The 20091-nt window shown below is 39.4% G+C and overlaps 1 protein-coding gene across 1 annotated transcript in view; it reads right to left on the bottom strand.

Annotated features, from left to right (window-relative positions):
• The window catches only part of LOC123868718, a 38104-nt gene that overhangs the window by 2520 nt on the left and 15493 nt on the right, over positions 1-20091 (bottom strand). The window contains exons 22-36 of the mRNA XM_045911284.1: positions 19789-19933; positions 19454-19506; positions 18661-18747; positions 11939-12062; positions 11147-11344; positions 10713-10838; positions 10318-10479; positions 9920-10091; positions 4217-4378; positions 3591-3769; positions 3072-3236; positions 2580-2707; positions 1767-1948; positions 1060-1157; positions 140-275 (exon numbers count right to left, since the gene is read on the bottom strand). Of these exons, the coding sequence (XP_045767240.1) occupies positions 140-275; positions 1060-1157; positions 1767-1948; positions 2580-2707; positions 3072-3236; positions 3591-3769; positions 4217-4378; positions 9920-10091; positions 10318-10479; positions 10713-10838; positions 11147-11344; positions 11939-12062; positions 18661-18747; positions 19454-19506; positions 19789-19933 (2117 nt within the window). The remainder of the gene's footprint in view (positions 1-139; positions 276-1059; positions 1158-1766; positions 1949-2579; positions 2708-3071; positions 3237-3590; positions 3770-4216; positions 4379-9919; positions 10092-10317; positions 10480-10712; positions 10839-11146; positions 11345-11938; positions 12063-18660; positions 18748-19453; positions 19507-19788; positions 19934-20091) is intronic.

Below are 20091 nucleotides of genomic sequence, written 5' to 3'. Positions count from 1 at the left end.
CACACCAGAGTTGCGCCGCCTGAATCCAGCAGCTCGCTGCGCCTTGTTCATTGCCACTTTAGCTGAAAGCTCCCGCTGAATTATGTCGCTTACTCCGGTCCTGCTACAGATTACTTTAATATTAGTAGGTATATCTGACCTTTTTCGTTGAGTATTGCCTTGGCCACGGCCTCGCCCAAAGCCGCGAAGTAGTCGAGCGTGGTGAGCGTGGCCGCGGCCGAAGCCGCCGCGTGGCGCAACCGCGCCGGACATGTAGAGACCCAGTTTTGCCACACCTGACCGTGAGTATCCCATTATTAGACTCGGGCGTTATATCAACTGTTTCCATTTTACAGGGTGTAACCAGAACTCTAGCAAAAATCAAGACAGGTGATAGTACTGATGACTACTGATAAGATAAATAAAAAACTACAAAAAAAAAAATTTAAATTTAAAAAATACTGTATTTTTTAAAACTTACCAATACATATATTGCAAATAAAACATCTGACTGACGCTAAAGGTCAACGAGCGTTCCGTAAAAAGCCCACTCGAAGTCAATGCATTGTCCGTGGGTGGGGTATTGACCCGAGTTTTGCACGCTATATGGTTTGCAAAATACTAAATCACTACAAGATAAGGCAAATGGTAGTTGGCATTGGATTGTGCTAACGCTAAGTTTTTGCTAGTATTCTAGTTACAATCTGTATATTCATACCACAAAAAAATCAGTGTATAAATAAATATGGCACTTACATTTTGAGAAAAGACTGGACCTATTTGCTTTTGTGTCAACTGTCATGTCAAAGTATGATTAAGTCCTTTATATAAAAGTGAACCGTACTTCTAACATAACTTCTTTTTTTTTCATAAAGTGCTGACGACAGTAACTTTACTAACATTGCAATCTAGCCTACGAGTAGCGCTAATAAGCAGTTTTATATTAACCTAAACTTATAAAAGTACTTATATCTAAGAATCGGTCCATTAACTTATCTTAGTTTACAGTTAACATGATAACTGACACAACAAATATGGCGAGTCTTTTCTCAAAATGTATTATAATTAGAGAAGTCATACCGGTAAGGCCATGGCGGCGGCGGGCTCCACGCCCAGCACCACAACGCCGCGACCCAGCAGCTGCTCCAGCTCCCCGCACGACTCCTCCAGGTGAGGAGCTAGGAGCAGATAAATTGGGTATCTCACTAACCTAATTTCTCAACAAACCTAAAAAAACTCCTAGCTCAGCAGTCAGCATATATTCATACTCGATTGGGAACCTCGTAGCTTTAGTTTTAAGTTTACGTACCTAATTATTTTAATCACCATTACATCAATATTTTACAAATTCAACAATTGGCAATCAAAATATGTACAATGGTATCAAAGTGGTGATATAATATCGTATGTCTTGTGCTATACAAGAGCATACCGCGCTGATTTTCAGCCGAGACCCTGATCCGTGTGATGCTACAGAGCTATACTACCAACTTATACACATATACATGTGCAGATGTGTAGACTCTGTAAAGAGGATGCGGAAACACCCCTACACATCATCTGTCAATGTCAGGCATTAATGCATAAACATAGTCTTCACATAGGGAAACATATACTTATACTGCACCGAAAAACATCTCGGCCAAGAAGCTGCTGCCGTTCCTGGCGGCAATTAGTATTGGACGAGAACTGTGAAACGGTGGCAATAGATCGGCAACGGTCAAAGTGATACGGGGTCTGAAGTGCCCTACATAGCCGCCAAACCAACATGAAGAGAACACACTTACCCAAGTGCGTAAGCGTGCTGAGCAGGCACGTGGAGTGGTCTGACACGTGCGCGAGCAGCGCGGGCGAGGTGGCGGCGCGCACCCACTGCGACACGGCGTTGGCGCGCTTGTCCGCGCACGCCGCGTGGCGCGCCGGGCACACGTCCGCCGGCGCGATGAGGTGGTTAGCGAATAGCAATACTCTGTAGAAAAATATAAAGATCTTTTTCCGCTGTACACAATTTATCTATTAAAGCTACCTGAATATCTTAATCTGCTCGGCTTTGCTGAGTGACGTTTGAACGTTAAATTATAATGTAAATAGCGGGTACGTACCACGATTAATACGATGATTTTGAATCCATACTTCTACTACTCCATACTAATATTGTAAATGTGAAAGTGTGTCTGTCCGTATGTCTGCCTGCTAGCTTTTCGCGGTCTGACAGTTTAAGCGATTTTGATGAAATTTGGTACAGAGTTAGCTTACATCCCGGGAAAGGATGTAAGCTACTTTTTATCCCGGAAAATCAAATGTGATTCTTAAAGGTCCATCCGTTTAATCGATTTTTATAAAATGAGGTACAGAGGTAGCTTGCATCCTGGAAATTGACATAGACAACTTTTTATTTCAGAAAATCAAAGAGTTCCCACGGGATTTATAAAAACCTTAATAGACGCGGACAAAGTCACGGGCATCTTCTAATTATCAATATTTTTGACTCAGTTGCATGAGTCGTGACCACGACCTCCGTCCGAGGAAAGAACTGAGTTCCTCTCAAGTCGCGCCTAGAGAAATTTCTACTTCAAGTAACTCAACATCTGCTTGCGCACCTAAATTGCGGCGCGTGGTGGTACGGCAGAGCAGGGGAGTGATGCTCGGCGAAGTACCGCTCCAGCGCATGGTTGAGCGCCAGCTCGGGCACGCGCCACCACGGCAACGCGCACGCGCCCTCCAGCGTCTGGACACAACCACAATTAATTTACATATTTCATGTAGAATCTAGTGTATTTTATGCTAGGTCTGTGACTCTACCATCATTACAGAATGTCGATTCTACTGAGAAGTGCCGGCAAGTTATTCAGCAGTTGCTCTTTTCAAATGATATCACAAACAATACGTTCACAACATCGTCGTCAACCGATAGACGTCCACTGCTGGACATTTAATTTTTTTTAGAAGCGATGGTCAATTTTATTGCTCACACGCACGCAGGCATACACGTACGCCCGTTCGCACGCACGCACACACAGATAGGGATTTTATTTAACATTAGCAGAATAAGCTTTTAACATTAACTGAGCTTTGGTTAGATAAGGTTGTACCTCGTGGGACAAAGCCAGCTGCTTGGAGGTAAAGATCTCCAGCAGATCAGCCAGCGTGGACGTCAACCGCTCGTCCGAAGCGCCCTGGACCCAGGAATAAGTCTCCAGGTGCCGCATGCATGCGCTGCACCAGGACGTTAGCTCGTGTTCCGCTGATCTGCTCATCTGCGGGTTCATAATATTTGTTTTATTTTTTTTTTAGAGTTCCGTACCTCAAAAGGAAAAAAGAACTCTTTCCTCACTTTGTTATCTGTCTGTTGTGTCTTTCAAGAAATTTATAAGTTACTTCCCGTTGACCTAGAATCGTGAAATTCGGCAGCTAATTTGAATAAATTACTTGGTCTTTAGTTGATCAATATGAAGAAGGACAGAAATTTGTCTCGAGTCTTTGAGACTTAAAAGTTTCGGATCTGTTAAAGTAGGCCGATACAAACTTTTCGCTACGCTACTTTCTGTCTTGACATAGCGCGCTTCAGATTTATTCTCGCTCGGTGTAAACTACCCTATTGCCTTTCTCACCTGCAAGCACAGCGGCAGTATCTCGACGTGGAACCACTGCCGTTGCCATGGCAACGCGGCGAGATGCACTAGCAGCGCGGACATCTGTACGCGGCCCTCCTGCGGCCAGCGCGCCTCCATGCCGAGGTACGTGTCCACGGTCCACTCGAACACGCGCCGCAGGAGGACCTCTTCACTGCCTACAATGTCAATCGGCTATTATACTGGGTGTAACCAGAACGCTAGCAAAAACGAAGACAGGTGATAGTACTGACGATTGCTGGTAAGATACTATAAAGAACTACGACAAAAAAATAAAAAATCCTGTATTTTTTAAAAGTTCACAATATATTGCAAATAAAACATCTGACTGCCGCTAGAGGTAAACGAACGTTGAGTAAATAGGTCACTCGAAGCTAATGCCACGTCGTAGGTTGGGCATTGACCCGAGTTTTGCACGCTATACAATGCGGGTTACATCAATTCTAAATCACTAAGATAAGGCAAATGGTTATTGGCATTGGATTGTGTTAAAGTAGTATAATAATGACGCTAAGTTTTTGCTAACGTTCTGGTTACATCCTATACACAGACATGTACAGAATCGCTGTGACAGAACGAAATGCGTATACTGCTACTAACCATACCTGGACAGTCCTGCATGATCATCGTGACAGTCCGTGTGAAGCGCGCGAGCATCTCCGTGTAGCACTCCTGGTCGGCAGTGGACGGCAGCAGGGGGGCGCTGGCGTGCGGCGTCACCCACGCCGACCACGCCTCGCGCACGCCGGACCACGCGTACACCGCCACTGGCAATAGTAAAAATAAAACAAGACGTCAATCGGCTCTTTTCTGTACGCATGCCAGCAATTTCCAACACGACAATAGTAGCGTTTTACCTGAAAATAAAACGCATATTAAAATACTTACCTCACTGGAAGCTTTATATTGAGAGTAGCATTTCCGTTTCCGTCGATTTCATGCCAGTTTTCGTACTTTTATTGATGTCATATCCGGTTTTGTGGCGCCACCTGGCGGGGTCGCGCTCAAAGTTTTCGTAAATTGCTCAGCGCGGCCATGGCTTCATTGGCTCAATATCACCAGGCAGGAATTACTGAAAGCTTCCAGTGAGGTAAGTATTTTAATATGCGTTTTATTTTCAGGTAAAACGCTACTATTAAATAACTTGACCGTAACTGGAAGCTTTATATTGAGACCCTGTTTGTTTTCGCCTGGTGACGCCACATAATAGATATTAGAATTCTACGCCAATGTGATAACATTTGTACCATAATGAGTACTTATATGATATTATGTTCTTTTTCATAAACAAAATTTTGTTTATTTGAATACGAAATCAGTAAAGAAAAGAATTTTAACTATCAGTCATAGAACTGAAGAATAGTTAGTTGAGCGATACCACCTGGACTAAGTACATTGCCTTCAATCACTTTACATTTAGAAAAATTTTGAATTGTATTAGCTGATTGCTAATTTTCATGGGCCATCTCATCATAAGAATGATTTTCCCTGAGTTGAGTGTATGCTACGAGAAGTAGCAGATATGCTTGCTTCTTTCAAAAAGGTTTTTACCCAGTCTGCTATACCTACTGTACGAGAGGCACGTTTAATCCGTTAACCATTATAAAATATAGAGCATTATATTTTGTAGCATATCATACTCTGTCGTTCAATAATTAATTACCAATTACACATATAAATCCAAAAAGAGGGTAAAGATATCCGTTATGACTATTCCTATTACAAGCAATTTCTGATTGGTTGTCTATTTCAGATTTTGAGCCGAATTTAGGGCAAATGTCAGATTTTAATTTTATAATCATCAAATTTTATTAAATACACATCATTCGTTCTAAGGTACGATTTTGATGCAATATGAAGTTATCTGAATAGTAAGCAGTAATAAAAACGCAGATATTACAAATGATTAGTTAAGTAATAAGTTATTATTAGCACCCCAAACGGGTGGATTTCAAATCTCTCTGAAGAAATCGATTTTAAAACATGCTTGGACATGAATACATAATTGAGTGAATTTGCTTTTATTCATTAATATAGCACATATAAAACACGCGCATTAACAAACATTACTTGACTTTTATTTCATACATCCAATAACAGATCCAATTACAGATTCGTGTAAGAGGAATGAAAATTCTAAATTATGTCATTTATATTATGTGCCAAAACTGGTGCTAATTGTGATACTTTAGGTTCGTATCAATATTTTTCTTTAAAGACCATGATGATCAACATTTTCAAGCTTATTCAATAGTTTCAAGATAGATTTCCGCTTGAAATTAAGCAGTGATTTACTGCTTAGGTTTTATGTGTCTAATGTATAGGACCACTCATTATTTCTAGACTTCTTAAGACAATGACAGACCCATTGCGAGTCAATGAGGCTGTGTTTTATATAAACGGTCGAGGCCCGCCAAACACTTTCGATCGGAGTAAATTATATAAACTAAATCAACTATTCAAAAAATATTCCTTTTGACCAATTGAGATGGGTCAAGAGTCAAGACGAAGAATTGAAAATAATGGCGTAAACCAACTATGCCAATGGAAACTTTCATGAGATACAGCATCGTGAAACAGGACTTGATGGTCCATCAAATCTAAGAGTGCATAGTTGTGTACTTCGAATGCTTTCTCCGAGGTGAATAGATCGACCTCCAGGATTACCCACTTTGCAAATATTATTTCCACGCAAGCTCGTATTGCCACTCTGGGAGGTTGGCTATGACATTAGATACAAATTATTTACATGATTACTATACATACCGGATATAATATTGTAAGCTATGGTGTATTTGTAAAGCCATAATTCCAGTATCTGGAATGTTTTATTCAATAAGGATAACAACATCCTTAAACCTTGTAAATATGCTTTATTAACAAATGAATGAATGAAAGAATGAACATCATTCCTCTTTTTCTTAGTAAATGAGAGAGTAACGTCTCGTCGTTACTTTGAATGAGACTTGAACTAAGGCGTAAGAAGTGAGCCTTCTTGAAGCTTCTGAAGGGTAAATTAGACTATCATTTTGATAAGAGTAAAGCATTTGTTCCTTTCATGTCAAAGAGCATGATAGATGAAGATTGTTTATTAATGCTCCCAAGCCTGATCCAAAGCATCCGTTACTAGAACATGAACTAGTGGAGGTAGCTAATATTTCTCCTTTAGCCCTTATAATTTATTTATCGCATCTGCCAGCTTGGAGTGCAGCGTGGAGATCGCTTGATGGATAGACGACATTTAACGAGTCGCAGGGATCCATGCAGTGTAATTACGTGGCATGTGGTAGTCTCTTTATGAGACCTATGTCCAGCGTGGACGTCTAACGAATGATAATAGTGATCTACCAGTATTGGATAGATCTTGGATTATCCAGCGGTCATTGGTTTGTTAACTAGCGTTTCTAACTGTTCTTACATCCATCAGCCCTCTTTGGAGGCATTTTCTAGGGTCTCCATAGTATTTCTAAATAGTTAGACTCACTCTTTCGTGGTCAAAGAAAAAATTCTCAAATTTTATATACCAAAAACAGTAAGTTCGACTGTAGTAGATATTAACTTAATGCATGTAAAAAATGTACATGTATTAAGTCTCTTGTACATTTAGCATGTAGTTACTTGCCTTAACTTGCTATGACAAGTTGATAAGTAAAATAGGACTCATATTTCACCATTCTCTTAATATCACCCATAGACACCGTGGTTAGCCCGAACGGCAGGTAGGTTATCATCTAATCTATCTAACTTTCCCGTATGGCCTCAATAAGAAGCACTGACACAAGACTGTTTCACTACATGAAAACAGACTTTTCATGTTTATCAAAATGAAATGTTCTTCCATAACATACATAGTTGTTTCGTACTCTAAGATGTGATCTTGGTCGGGATGGCACTTCGGAGTTAAGGTGAAAAGGAAGCTTGGCGTGCGGTGCAAGCTTCATGATTCATTTTACGCACTATTGCGTACAGTTCCTTGGGAAAAACAATAGGTGGCTTTTTAAATGTTGGTATGCGATACCATTGAAATAACCTTTGTATAACCTCTGGTGCCTCTATTTTCTTTCATTGCGAAAGACAGTGCACTAAATAACCTGCTTGGAACGAGGTCGGTTTAGTTTCTCTGATTTGTCTTGGAGAATTCGGGTGCAAATAATCATGCTGTGGCTTACTTACCTTTTTGGACCTCCAGTCCTGATTGAGGAACGATAAGAACTTTTTAGATGACCTTTGTAGATATTACCGGTATGTTCGTTTCCACCCCGCGAGGGTGTATGATATAGATCATGTTGGCATCCACCCCGCGAGGGTGGATGATATTGATCATACTGGTATTCACACCGTGAGGGTGTATGAGATTGCTCAAACTAGCATCCACCCCGCGAGGGTGGATGATATTGAGCATACTGGTATCCACCCCGCGAGGGTGTTATAATATTGCTCATGTTAGGATCAACCCTGCGAAGGTTGAATGATATTGATCATACTGGTATCCAACCCACGAGAGTGGATAATATTGATCATTGAATAGGCTCAATGCACGGCAAAGGTAGTCATGGCAGCTCTATATATTGAAATGGTAACATTTGAAATGCATGGCCCCTACGAGGGGCGGGTGACCATTTTTCAGAAAAGCAATGTGCATGTCGAGTAGTTCCACGCGATGGAACGGCAACAATTATAATTTTCTGTGCTTGTGAAGCGGCGAACGCGTTCAATGTGTTTTCTATTTATTGCTGGGTCAAATAAATTTATCTTATCTTTATTCAAATACACTTTTGCAATTGCTTTTGAATCGTCAAAATAATTTACCATAGTGTATGCAAAATAGTTCCACGCGATGGAACGGTAACATTTTCAATGCCTTGCCCCCGCGAGAGGCAGTGGACTAATAATAATTGATTTTTGACTGAATAAATGTGTTCTTTTCGACCCAAAAAATATTAACAAACTCCACTCGTTTTTTCCCATATGGATGTAACCAAAAGACCCACCTGGCTCGTGATAATTTCGCAGCGCATCGCAATACCTTCTATGCTGTAGCTACCCACTAATTGATTTCAGTCAATATTTTAGTTAATTTAATATTATTATTTAAGTTAATATTGATTTTCAGTTAATTTATATACGAATAAAAATAAAGTCAAGAAAGCACAATTTTTAGGAAAACCTAGGCTTATTTTTGTTTATGCAGTATGTGATAGCTGCATAAGCTTTATCTGCTAGAAATTGCAAGGTATCATACTTTTTTACCCCTTTGTTTGTTTCTAGGTCTATGAACCTTGAGTTTTATCAAAGACTTTTTAATGTACTGTGTAGGTACACGTAAAAACCAAGATGCGCTAGCTAAACCTGAAAAACCTGGAACCTGGTTAATTAAAGGTTAGAACCTGTTGAAAGTAAAATCTAAACACGAACTTTGTTATTCGATTTCATCCTGATGATCGTCAGGTGTGATATTTTTATTTTTATAAAGGTTACCTGTAATTTCATTACTATTCGATGTAACAATTTGAATTAACAATAACAATAACTAGAAAAGACATATCATAATCTTAAAAGAATTTCTCGTATAAATCCGAGAGGATTCATTTCAAAATGCAATCGGGGTCATAACTATCGTCATGTACCCTCTAAATAAAATGAGCATATTGTAACAGACTTTAAAGGTAAATTTTAGCTAAATAATATTAATTTCAAATATTTGAAATTCATTTCTAATAATCGGTTTCTAATTGTTACATCGTCTCAAGTACGAAAAGTTTTTAATAACTACCTTCTGGCAAATAAATATGAAGTACTGTGATCCGAACGGACAAACCGTTAAAATTATTGATCACGTACATATTATTATATTTTACATTTTACATAATGTAATATAAATTAAAAATAAGTACTTACTGCGAATTATTCACCAAATTCACTTTATAAAGTACCACACAATAAAATAAAATATCTTGCAACGTTTCGTGTTGACTGATTGCAAGTTGCTTCGACGGCAAACAAAACGCCAATGAAGCCATGGCCGCGCTGAGCAATTTACGAAAACTTTGAGCGCGACCCCGCCAGGTGGCGCCACAAAACCGGATATGACATCAATAAAAGTACGAAAACTGGCATGAAATCGACGGAAACGGAAATGCTACTCTCAATATAAAGCTTCCAGTTACGGTCAAGTTATTTAATAATACAATTTTTGAGTTTTTTTATGAAGTATGAGTAGGTACATATTTAGGTTTCACTTCTGCTGCGTACCGTACCTGCGTGCTGTACACAAGTTTTTTTTTTCAAACCCCTAAGTAAACTCTTACCTCTCTCCGGTCCATAAGTCCGTCCAACTGCAGCCGCTACGAACTCCCTGAGCAGAGCGTGTAGAGTGTCGGCGAAGTGCGGCGCGTACGCAGCGAACAGCGTGCGGCTCGTCGCTTCCGACGCACGAGCCTTCCAGAATATCACGCCCAGTTGACGGAGAAAATGGCCCAGCTGAAGCAACAAATGATTCAAATTCGTTTCTAATGCGTACTGCTAGAATAGCCTTTCGGCTTTCGTTTTCCCCGCCAATTTCAATATGTTTCAAAAGAATAATGAATACAGGCACCTTTTAGCCAACTGCGTTCCACCTTAGGCTGTATCACCTTTTTTAGTATAATAGCATGTATATTATGTAGCGCATCACATATTTGTAAGTAAAAAAAAAAAAGAAAAATACCTGATCGAAATCGAGTCCATCGCCATATTTGTCCACGACACTGGGCAGATGTTTGAGGTATAGCGGCGGCACCGCACACGACACGCACGCGTGTGCGCAGCGCAGGATGTGTGCGCACAGCTCTGGTCTGCGCACCGCGGATGATGATTGAACTCCCAGTAGCTGGAAAGGACAGGAAAGATCATGAGACTTTTAACCTGGAAAATCAAAGAGTTACCACATAATTTTTAAGAGACCTAAGCCCACTCCCTTTTTAACACGTTTTTATTCTCTACGATTTGCATGTTACACCAACCTCTTTCCATGCAATCTATCCCCATCATATTTACATGTAAATATATGTGTACAATAAAGAGTTTTTACTTTACCGACGCCGATCTAGTTTTTAAACATACCTCTAACAACATGAGATACTGGTCGTCCGGCTGCGGGCCCAGGCGCTGGGCAGCCTTCTCCAGCGCCTCCAGAACTTCGGTGCGTTTATCCGACTCCACGGCGTCCGCCCATACCGACAGATCGAACTACAAACATTCAAGTATCACCGAGTTTCAAAAGCCACATGATATCAGACTGGTAACCGTTACAGTATTATTCTACGACTGATTAAAAAAATGGAGTGTAATATTTTTAGGGTTCATGAAATTGATATCTAGCTTAGCTAAAGATCTAACTAGAACAACAATGAATAAAATATTATAGTATAAGGCGTAATACGTTTGTATGGAGAAGCGCGTCAGAAGTGTTTTTAAAACATTAGGCGTGCTACAGCACTGCAGTCAAGACCTCGGCCACTCTATTAAGAGCGTATCGAGAGAGAAGAAAAGAGTACCTTGGAGATATAGGTAAAGGTGACATGTGGCGGCAACTTCAGCGCCAGTATGGCCGTGTAGAGCGCGGGCCACTCCGCCACGGCCAGCCGCGAAGGGATGATGAGCATAAGACAGAGTTTCTGTTGAGCACCGCCCGCACCCGCACTCCAGCGGTTAAGGTACTGCGTGGCAAGCTTTGCGTCGCAGCAAATGAACCTCTGAAAATCAAGAGTTGCTTCAAAACCGTTCTGTTTTCAACCAGGCGCTACGTGGGATAGCGCTGACCAAGTAGGCAGTACTTTGGCTAGGTAAGGCAAAAATCGGCCAAGTGTGAGTCAGATTCGCGCACCGAGGGATCAGAACTCGGATATTTTTTCGACATTTTGCACGATAAATCAAAAACTATTTTGCATAAAAATAAATAAAAATCTGTTTTACAATGTACAGGTAAAGCTCTTTCATATTGAAAATACAAATTATCTGTTTATGAATACATTTTAATTATTTTTGTGATGTAATTCCAAATTCGGATTTTTCCTTTACTTGTGCTATAAAACCTACCTACCTGCATAATTTCATGATTGTAGGTCAACGGGAAGTAGTCTATAGGTTTTCTTGACAGACGCGACAGACGGACAGACGGACAGACAGACAGACAGACAACAAAGTGTTCCTATAAGGGTTCCGTTTTTCCTTTTGAGCTAAAAACACTGTAATTTCACTACGCGGCGTCGCACCGCAATGTAGGGTCTTCGCATTCTGTATGAACGTATGATTCGTATGTTCATCCTGGGCAGATAAGTGATGCTGACCGCAGCGACATCAGCGACGAGTCCAGTGACGGCTTCGTGCGCGGGCGCGTACGCCTCCGTGCGCGCGGCGGCATTCGCTGCTATTTCCGCCACGCGCAAAGCTGCAGCCTGGCTGCGGATACGTCTGCGCAAATAATACACATCTACATAAATACAGGGTGTTGTGGTGTAGGATAGCTCTAAGATAGTCTACGAGTAAACCTTAAACATAGTAGACGTGTTTTCCTTTCAATACTCCCCGATCCCCGCACACCTCATGGCGACCCTGCCTAGCGAACTCGGCGCCTGGCCGTCGCCGGGTGTCGAATGACGGGCGAATTATGCTGAGGAGGCGGATTCTTGTGTGCCTCCGCGCATCGAGTAGGAACGTATATAATTAAAAGTAATAAGTGATACTAAAGCCGTGTTCTTCGTGTGGTAAAAAAGAAAAAAAATGGGAACTAAATGTAGCAAGTGTAACTGTGAACAAAAAGAAGTGGTTATTAACCAACACGGAACTGATCAAATTGCAGATATAACCAATCATTTTTACACCAACAATATTTTACTCTCGACCATCATCGGCGTGTGCGGACTAGCCATATTGCTCATAGCCTTCAGAAGCTACAAAAAGTGTCACGCTACAATGATACAAAAAGAAATAAATAATGACGCCTTCAGGAGAATTCGGATAGGGTTATCCGGCCGCGCGCGTGACACCCAGGATAAGCAAAACCCATCCCCAGCCTGATGACCATTCCAGTGCAGTGCGGACCTTTTATCTATAGTGTGCGAAAAATAACAAAAAGTGTTTGAACAGTGCTTCATAAGAAAGAAAACTGTAACGTAGTATTATAAGGACATATCTAGGTCTTTGATAATGGTTTTATTCTTAAAAGATAATATGTGTTTTAATATAATTTAGTGTCTACATATAATAATATATAATTTAGTGTGAGGTTTAAATATGTAATAAGTTTTAATTTTAATGGAAAATGATTTAGAAAGTATTTTAAGCGAGTTATTAGATATTCAAACTAATTTAAGGAAATTAGGTCCACGTAGAAGACAACAGTATAAAGGTAAAGTACATCAAAGTATTTTAAAAGCTAAAGAATTATACTCAGAGTATAAAAATATTATTAGTACTTGTTCCTTACAGAAAAGCTCATTAGAATTAGCTGAATATATTTACGAAGCTTTAAATGAAAAAATAGTATCGACGTACGATAAAATTTTGACATATAGCTCTACTAGTGAAACGACCAAAGATCAACTTTTAAACATGGAGACATTTAATTTAAAAACTGCAGCTAGCTTGGTACCGGTTATGGACGAAAAAGAAGAGACTTTAGAAAAAATTATTGACAGTTTAGAGCTCTACGAGAGTTGTTTGAAAGACTCTAGGTGTAAGAAGCAATTAGCTACTTTTACTCTAAAAACTAGGTTAAGCAAATCAGCCAAACTTAAACTTAAACAAGAGTACGACTCTTGCACCGAATTGGTGAAGGACATAAAAGCGTTTTTACTAACAAAAAAGTCACCTAATTCATTATTAACGCAGCTCAATAGAGTTTCACAAAATGAAATGTCAATTTCTGAATACGCGTCACGTATCGAAGAACTATTTGTAGACCTCACTATTTCCCAGGCTAATTCTAACGAGAAGGCGTACGAAATTTTAAAACCTATAAATGAGCAAATGGCGATTAAAAAATTTGCAGATGGGCTCCGCAATAGGCGTTTAAGCACTATCATTTCAGCTAGAAACTATACGCAGCTCAAGGACGCAGCCCGTGCTGCACAGGACGAGGAGCTGGCCCAACCATCTACTTCCAACTCGGTGCTAAACATGGTAAGTACTAGAGGTAGACCCTTTATTCGAGGTCGGGGTAGTTACAACTACAGAGGTAATAGAGGAAAACCTAACCAAAATTTGAATTATAACCACCCCAATGCCAGATTTTACCGAAATAATAATTTCCGCGGGAGACAGCCACGTGGAACTGCCACGCAATCGAGTCGCAGTCGAGGTCGAGTAACTCATAATAGGGGATATTATCGTGGTAACGTACATTTCGCACAGCAAGAGACTCAAGAGAGAGAAAATTCGGAAGGCCAAAGTTACACAAATCAAAATCAGTTTTTTCGGGCCTAAAGATTACATTCTAACATGCGATATAAGGAACGCTAAATACATTTTTTTAAACGTAAACGAAACAAAATGCTCATGGTTACTCGACACCGGCGCGTCATTATCAGTAGTTCGCACATCGTGCCTACCAAACAAAATACCTATTTATGAAGACAAAATTGTAATACATGGCATCGGAGGGAAAATCTATTCAAATGGTTACGTTTTTCTCACTATTAAAACTTCCGACGGCATACCCTTTCGTCATAAATTTTACATTTTTGAAAAATTGCCTTGCAAGTCTGACGGAATTTTGGGTCAAGATTTCTTTAATAAATTTAATACAATAAATTATGACTTGAAAAATTCAGTATTAACCTTGCATAGTTCTGAAAATAAATATAGCCTTAAACTTTACAGTAATCCTACGTTATGCTCAGAGTTTTTAACTATTCCGGCTCGTAGCGAATCAATACATTACATACATATAAATAGCGTTACCCAAGATTGCGTCATACTTCCTAAAGAATTACAAGAAAACATATTTCTCGCGAGTATCATAGTAAAACCGAAAAACAATATTATACCCATTAAAATCCTTAATACGAGTAACGAAACTGTTAATATTCCTACTTTTCAACCCGATTTCGAATTATTAAATAATTATGAAATATGTTCTTTTGAAAAATGTGATTCTAATTCTATTCGAGCAAGCAAGTTGTTGCCTTTGTTGAAATTGGATCACTTGCATTCCAGCGAACGGAAAGTAATAGAATCTATTTGTACGAAATACGCTGACATATTCCAATTGCCCGGCGATAAGCTCACAACTACTAAGGTATATGAGCAATCTATTACACTGAAACCTAATACGAAACCAGTGTATACTAAACCGTACCGTATTCCCAATAGCTTAAAGTCAGAGGTACAGAAACAAATACAAGGTTTAATTAGAGACGATATTATTGAAGAGTGTCAGAGCGAATGGTCCAGTCCTATTTTATTAGTTCCAAAGAAAAGTGACGATTCAAAAAAAAGTTGGAGATTAGTTGTTGATTACCGTAAATTGAATGAAACAATTCAAGACGATAAATTCCCACTTCCCAATATTAACGAGATTTTAGATTCGTTGTCAGGTGCTATTTACTTCACACATTTAGACCTGAGCCAATCGTACTATCAAGTTACACTTACTCCCGATAGCCGTAGGGTGACAGCATTTACAACTAATACCGGACAGTACCATATGAAAAGATTACCTATGGGTTTAAAAATAAGCCCCAGTGCTTTTTCCCGTGTCATGACAGTTGCAATGTCTGGCCTTACCTATGAAAAATGTTTCATATATTTAGATGACCTAGTTATTTTCGGCAGAAACTTAGAAACACATAATAAGAATCTCATAGATGTTTTCGAAAGGTTAAGAAAAGTAAATTTAAAACTCAACCCTAACAAATGTCAATTTTTAAAGACCGAATTATTATACTTAGGTCACACAGTAACAAAAAACGGAATCTTACCGGATCCAAATAAAATTGCTGTGATAAAAAATTATCCAGTACCGAAAAATTCGGACGATGTGAGACGTTTTGTTGCTTTCAGTAATTATTACAGGAAATTTATAAAAAACTTTGCTGAATTAACATTACCTTTAAATATTTTATGTAGGAAAAATGTACCTTTTGTATGGACAGCGGAATGTGATCAGTCGTTTCAATTGTTGAAGGTAGCATTAATGTCTCCACCTATTCTGCAATATCCCGATTTTTCGCCAGATAGCGAGTTCATCCTTCAAACCGATGCTTCTGGTATAGCGATAGGAGCTGTACTTTGTAATAAAGATTTGCGACCTGTAGCTTATGCGAGTCGACCTTTAAACAAAGCCGAAAAAAATTATCCAACTATTCAAAAGGAATTACTTGCAGTTGTTTGGGGTATTAAATATTTTCGACCATATTTATTCGGAAAAGCTTTTACAATTATGACCGATCACAAGCCGTTAGTATATCTGTTTGGAATGAAAGATCCCAGTAGTAGATTGTTAAAATTTCGCTTAACATTAGAGGAATACGATTACAAGATAGTGTATGTAAAGGGAAAAGATAATGCAGTCGCGGACGCGTTGTCTAGAATAATAATTACGTCTGACGAGTTAAAAAATATGAGTAATAATATCATAAACGTTATGACTAGAGCGCAAAGAAAAAGAGAGGAAGAGAAGGATAAAAGTCATACAGATAGGAGTGTAATCCCTAGTATAGCCAAGGACGAGCGGCCTGATCAACCGCGAGTCGTGGAAATATTACGGATACCAAATGATTCAGTAGAGATGATGTTAGTAGAAGGGAATAAATTAAAAATAATAAAGCAAAAGGAGAAAATAAATGCGGAACGGGAATGTTTTGCTTTTACGAACAGAAAGAAAATATTATACATTAATCTTGATTTTAAATCACATTTTACGCGAGACGAATTTGTGGTTAAATTGAGTAATTTTTGTAAAGAATTAAAAATTAATGAAATCTGTATAATAAAAACAGTAAACAATGCATTGTTCATAAGAGATTTAATTGATGAAGTTAAAAGTAAAAACACATATCAGGGCCCTAGGATTTGTGTTTTAAGAGGAATAAAAAGAATAGAGGATGATAAAGAAAAGGATTTCATTTTGAATGACTTTCATTTGCTGCCTACTAGCGGACACGCAGGGGTACGCAGAATGATTAATAATTTAAGAAAACAATTTTACTGGCCAGGAATGGAACATGATGTTAGAGACTATATACGTAAATGTGAAAAGTGTCAAAAAATGAAACACTCGAGACATACTGTAGAACCCATGGTAATTACAACAACCGCTACATCGGCTTTTGAAAAAATCTTTCTAGATTTAGTAGGTCCTTTAGATAGAGATGAGGAAGGAAATGTCTACATACTCACACTCCAGTGTGAACTTAGTAAATTTGTAGAAGCTTATCCTATTAGAAATAAGGAAACAAAAACTGTAGCTAGAGCATTTGTAAATAACTTTATCTTAAGATTTGGAATCCCAAATTGCCTGGTGAGTGACAGGGGATCCGAATTTTTATCTTCAACGATGACGGAGGTCTGTAAATTATTAGAAATTGAAAAACTAAATTCAACTGCTTACCACCACCAAAGTATAGGTTCATTAGAAAATACACATAAACACCTAGGTGCATTTCTGAGGATAATGTGTGATAAACAACCCGAAACTTGGAGTTATTGGCTACCCTTTTGGTGTTTTTCATATAACAATACCGTTCATACATCGACCAAATATGCCCCATATGAATTAGTATTTGGTAAAAGTTGTCGAATACCAAGTAGATTAAGTAGTGATGTAGAACCATTATATAATGCAGATAACTATAGTTTAGAATTAAGATATAGAATGCAAGTAGCGCAAAAGGACGCTCGTGAAAATTTAATACAATCAAAACTAGATAGGAAATGTAAGTACGATAAAAAAGTGAATACAGTGACATATAAAAAAGACGATAAAGTGCTAGTGAAAAATGAGTGCGGTGGAAAACTTGACTGTTTATTTGAGGGCCCTTATACAGTGATAAATGACGTCGGACCAAACGTAATAATTCTTAAAGATAACAAAAGTGAAGTAGTACATAAGAATAGAACTAAGCTTTTTGTTCCTAGTTTATAAGGTATAGAACCACCTGCGAGTGGAAGTAAGTAAAAAAAAAAAAAAAAAATGTAAATTATCTACTTTACATTTTTCTTTTTTTTTTCTCCTGCCCCGGTGGTGTGGTGTAGGATAGCTCTAAGATAGTCTACGAGTAAACCTTAAACATAGTAGACGTGTTTTCCTTTCAATACTCCCCGATCCCCGCACACCTCAGTGTAACGAGAACGCTAACAAAAAGGGAGATAGGTGATAGTACTGATGATTACTGATAAGATACCACAAAAAAAAGCTGCATTGTATTTTTTAAATGTTCACAATATATTGCAAATAAAACATCTGACTGACGCCAAAGGTCAACGAACGTTCCGTAAGTAGGTCGCTCGAAGTCAATGCCACATCGTAGATGGGGCATTGACTGAAGTTTTGCAAGCTATACAAAGCGGTTTTGGAAAATACTAAATCACTAAAACCACAATATAATTGGCATTGGATTGGTTAAGGTAGTATAATAGTAACGCTAAGTTTTTGCTAGCGTTCTGGTTACATGCTATATATGAAAGGAAAAGTTCACTGCCTGATTTATTAACCCACGGCTCAAACTACTTGGACGGCTCGTGCTGAAATTTGGCATGCAATTACCTATTATGACACAGACAAGAAAGGATTTTTTTAAATTCAACCCCTAATAGGGGTTATTGTGTATAGGGAAATTTGTGTAGTCCACACGGACAAAGTCGTGGGAATAAGCTGGTCTACTCTAATAAAGCGGTGATAAGATTAGGAGAATGTTGCCCCCCGACCTCTCCAATTATTATTTCTTCGAGGCTTAGGGCTCATCCCCTGGCGGAGCTTCGCGCTCGCCACCCCATCCGGTGACGCTGGAGCGGCCAGTACGTAGCATAGTCAATCCGAAACAACACAATCCATCGCATATTCACCGACCTGCCTAAGGAATGCACTCTCGAGGTGATCTTCGCGTCGTGCGGCCGCGGCCGAGACAGCCGGCGGATGGCCGCGCGCGCTCGCCGCCTGAACAACACACAAATACTTTACTCAGAATATATACCACTTTTATAAGTCGCATTGGCTCAATTCATTTTCGCAGAAAACGTGACCTAACGCCTATTAAAACCGAATGTATATCAATGAAATAAGGATCTTATTGCTTTTTTTTTTCTATACAAAATAGTGAGTAAACGACCTGGTGTTTAGTGATTACCGCCGCTCGTGAACATTTGCAGCACCAGAGGTATTACCGATGCATTGCCGGCCTTCAAGAATTTGTTGGCCCGCACCTTAAATAACCCCATGATGTAATCTAGTGGGAACACCGCCGATGGGAGTTGGTTCCACAGTTTGCTTGTGAGTGGTAAAAAAGGATCTGGTACAACGGGCGGCCGATGAGCACCAGACACCCAGGGGTCAAGGGTGAAATTGCTTGTAGCGGCGTGCGGTGCGGTTGTAAAAGAAGGGTGGAATGAGGTCAAACAGCTCTTCAGAGCACTCGCCATTATAAAGGCGATAAAACACGCAAAGAGAGCTTGTCGTTAAGATTTTAAACATAAGGACATCAGAGACTCGTGCGATATCGCTTAATTTGCGTGTGAAAACCATGTCGCGTAGACAGTAGCGGACGGACTTGCGCTATGTTTGGCCAAGATATTTTCGCGCCATTAAAAAATAAGTTTTCTGCGCAGGCACATCGGCGTACCTTATAAAAGTGTTAGTATTGTACCTGTTTTCTTGTATTCCTTGTTCAGCTCCACTCGATATACACCACTCATCTTTCTGTGAATAAAATAGTGAACTTAACTATACTATACTATAGGGAACTCGTAAATACCAAACAATCTATACTAATAGTTTCAACGTATATTTTGTCTAGAACACAATTCGTAGTAAATGGTTTTCAGGACTTTGTAGTAAAACAAGGAACCCCTAACAAAGTCTTGTTTTATAGAGTATCAAATCACAATGGCACTAAAGAAGTTCTCACTTTAAAAATGAACTTGAGAACTCCTTAAACTGAGCTACAGTATCATATGTGGCTCAGTTTAAACCACGACTTACAGCGACATGTATGGTGACGGGCTTGCAGCCCTGCGCGCAGGATCTCTGCACCGGCGGCAGCGGGCGCCGCGCACGCAACCGCCCCACCAGTTCCCACAGCTGGACGTCCAACTTTGACACGCGGTCCACGTCCGACATCCATTCTCTAGATGAAAATGTAACAGTAAAGAAGTTTAAACATTCTTTCTTATTATAAAACATTCCTCATCGAGCATGCCAACCATCAAAGATGAGGAAAGGTGTATATTTGGGGCACGGGCTTAGGCAAGTTACGTAAGCAGGAGCGTCCATGGTGGACTGAAA

Source organism: Maniola jurtina, chromosome 10 (genome assembly GCF_905333055.1).
Source record: "Maniola jurtina chromosome 10, ilManJurt1.1, whole genome shotgun sequence".
NCBI lineage: Eukaryota > Metazoa > Arthropoda > Insecta > Lepidoptera > Nymphalidae > Maniola > Maniola jurtina.
Note: the sequence above shows the minus strand (reverse complement) of the source record. Positions and strands in the feature narration are given on the sequence as shown.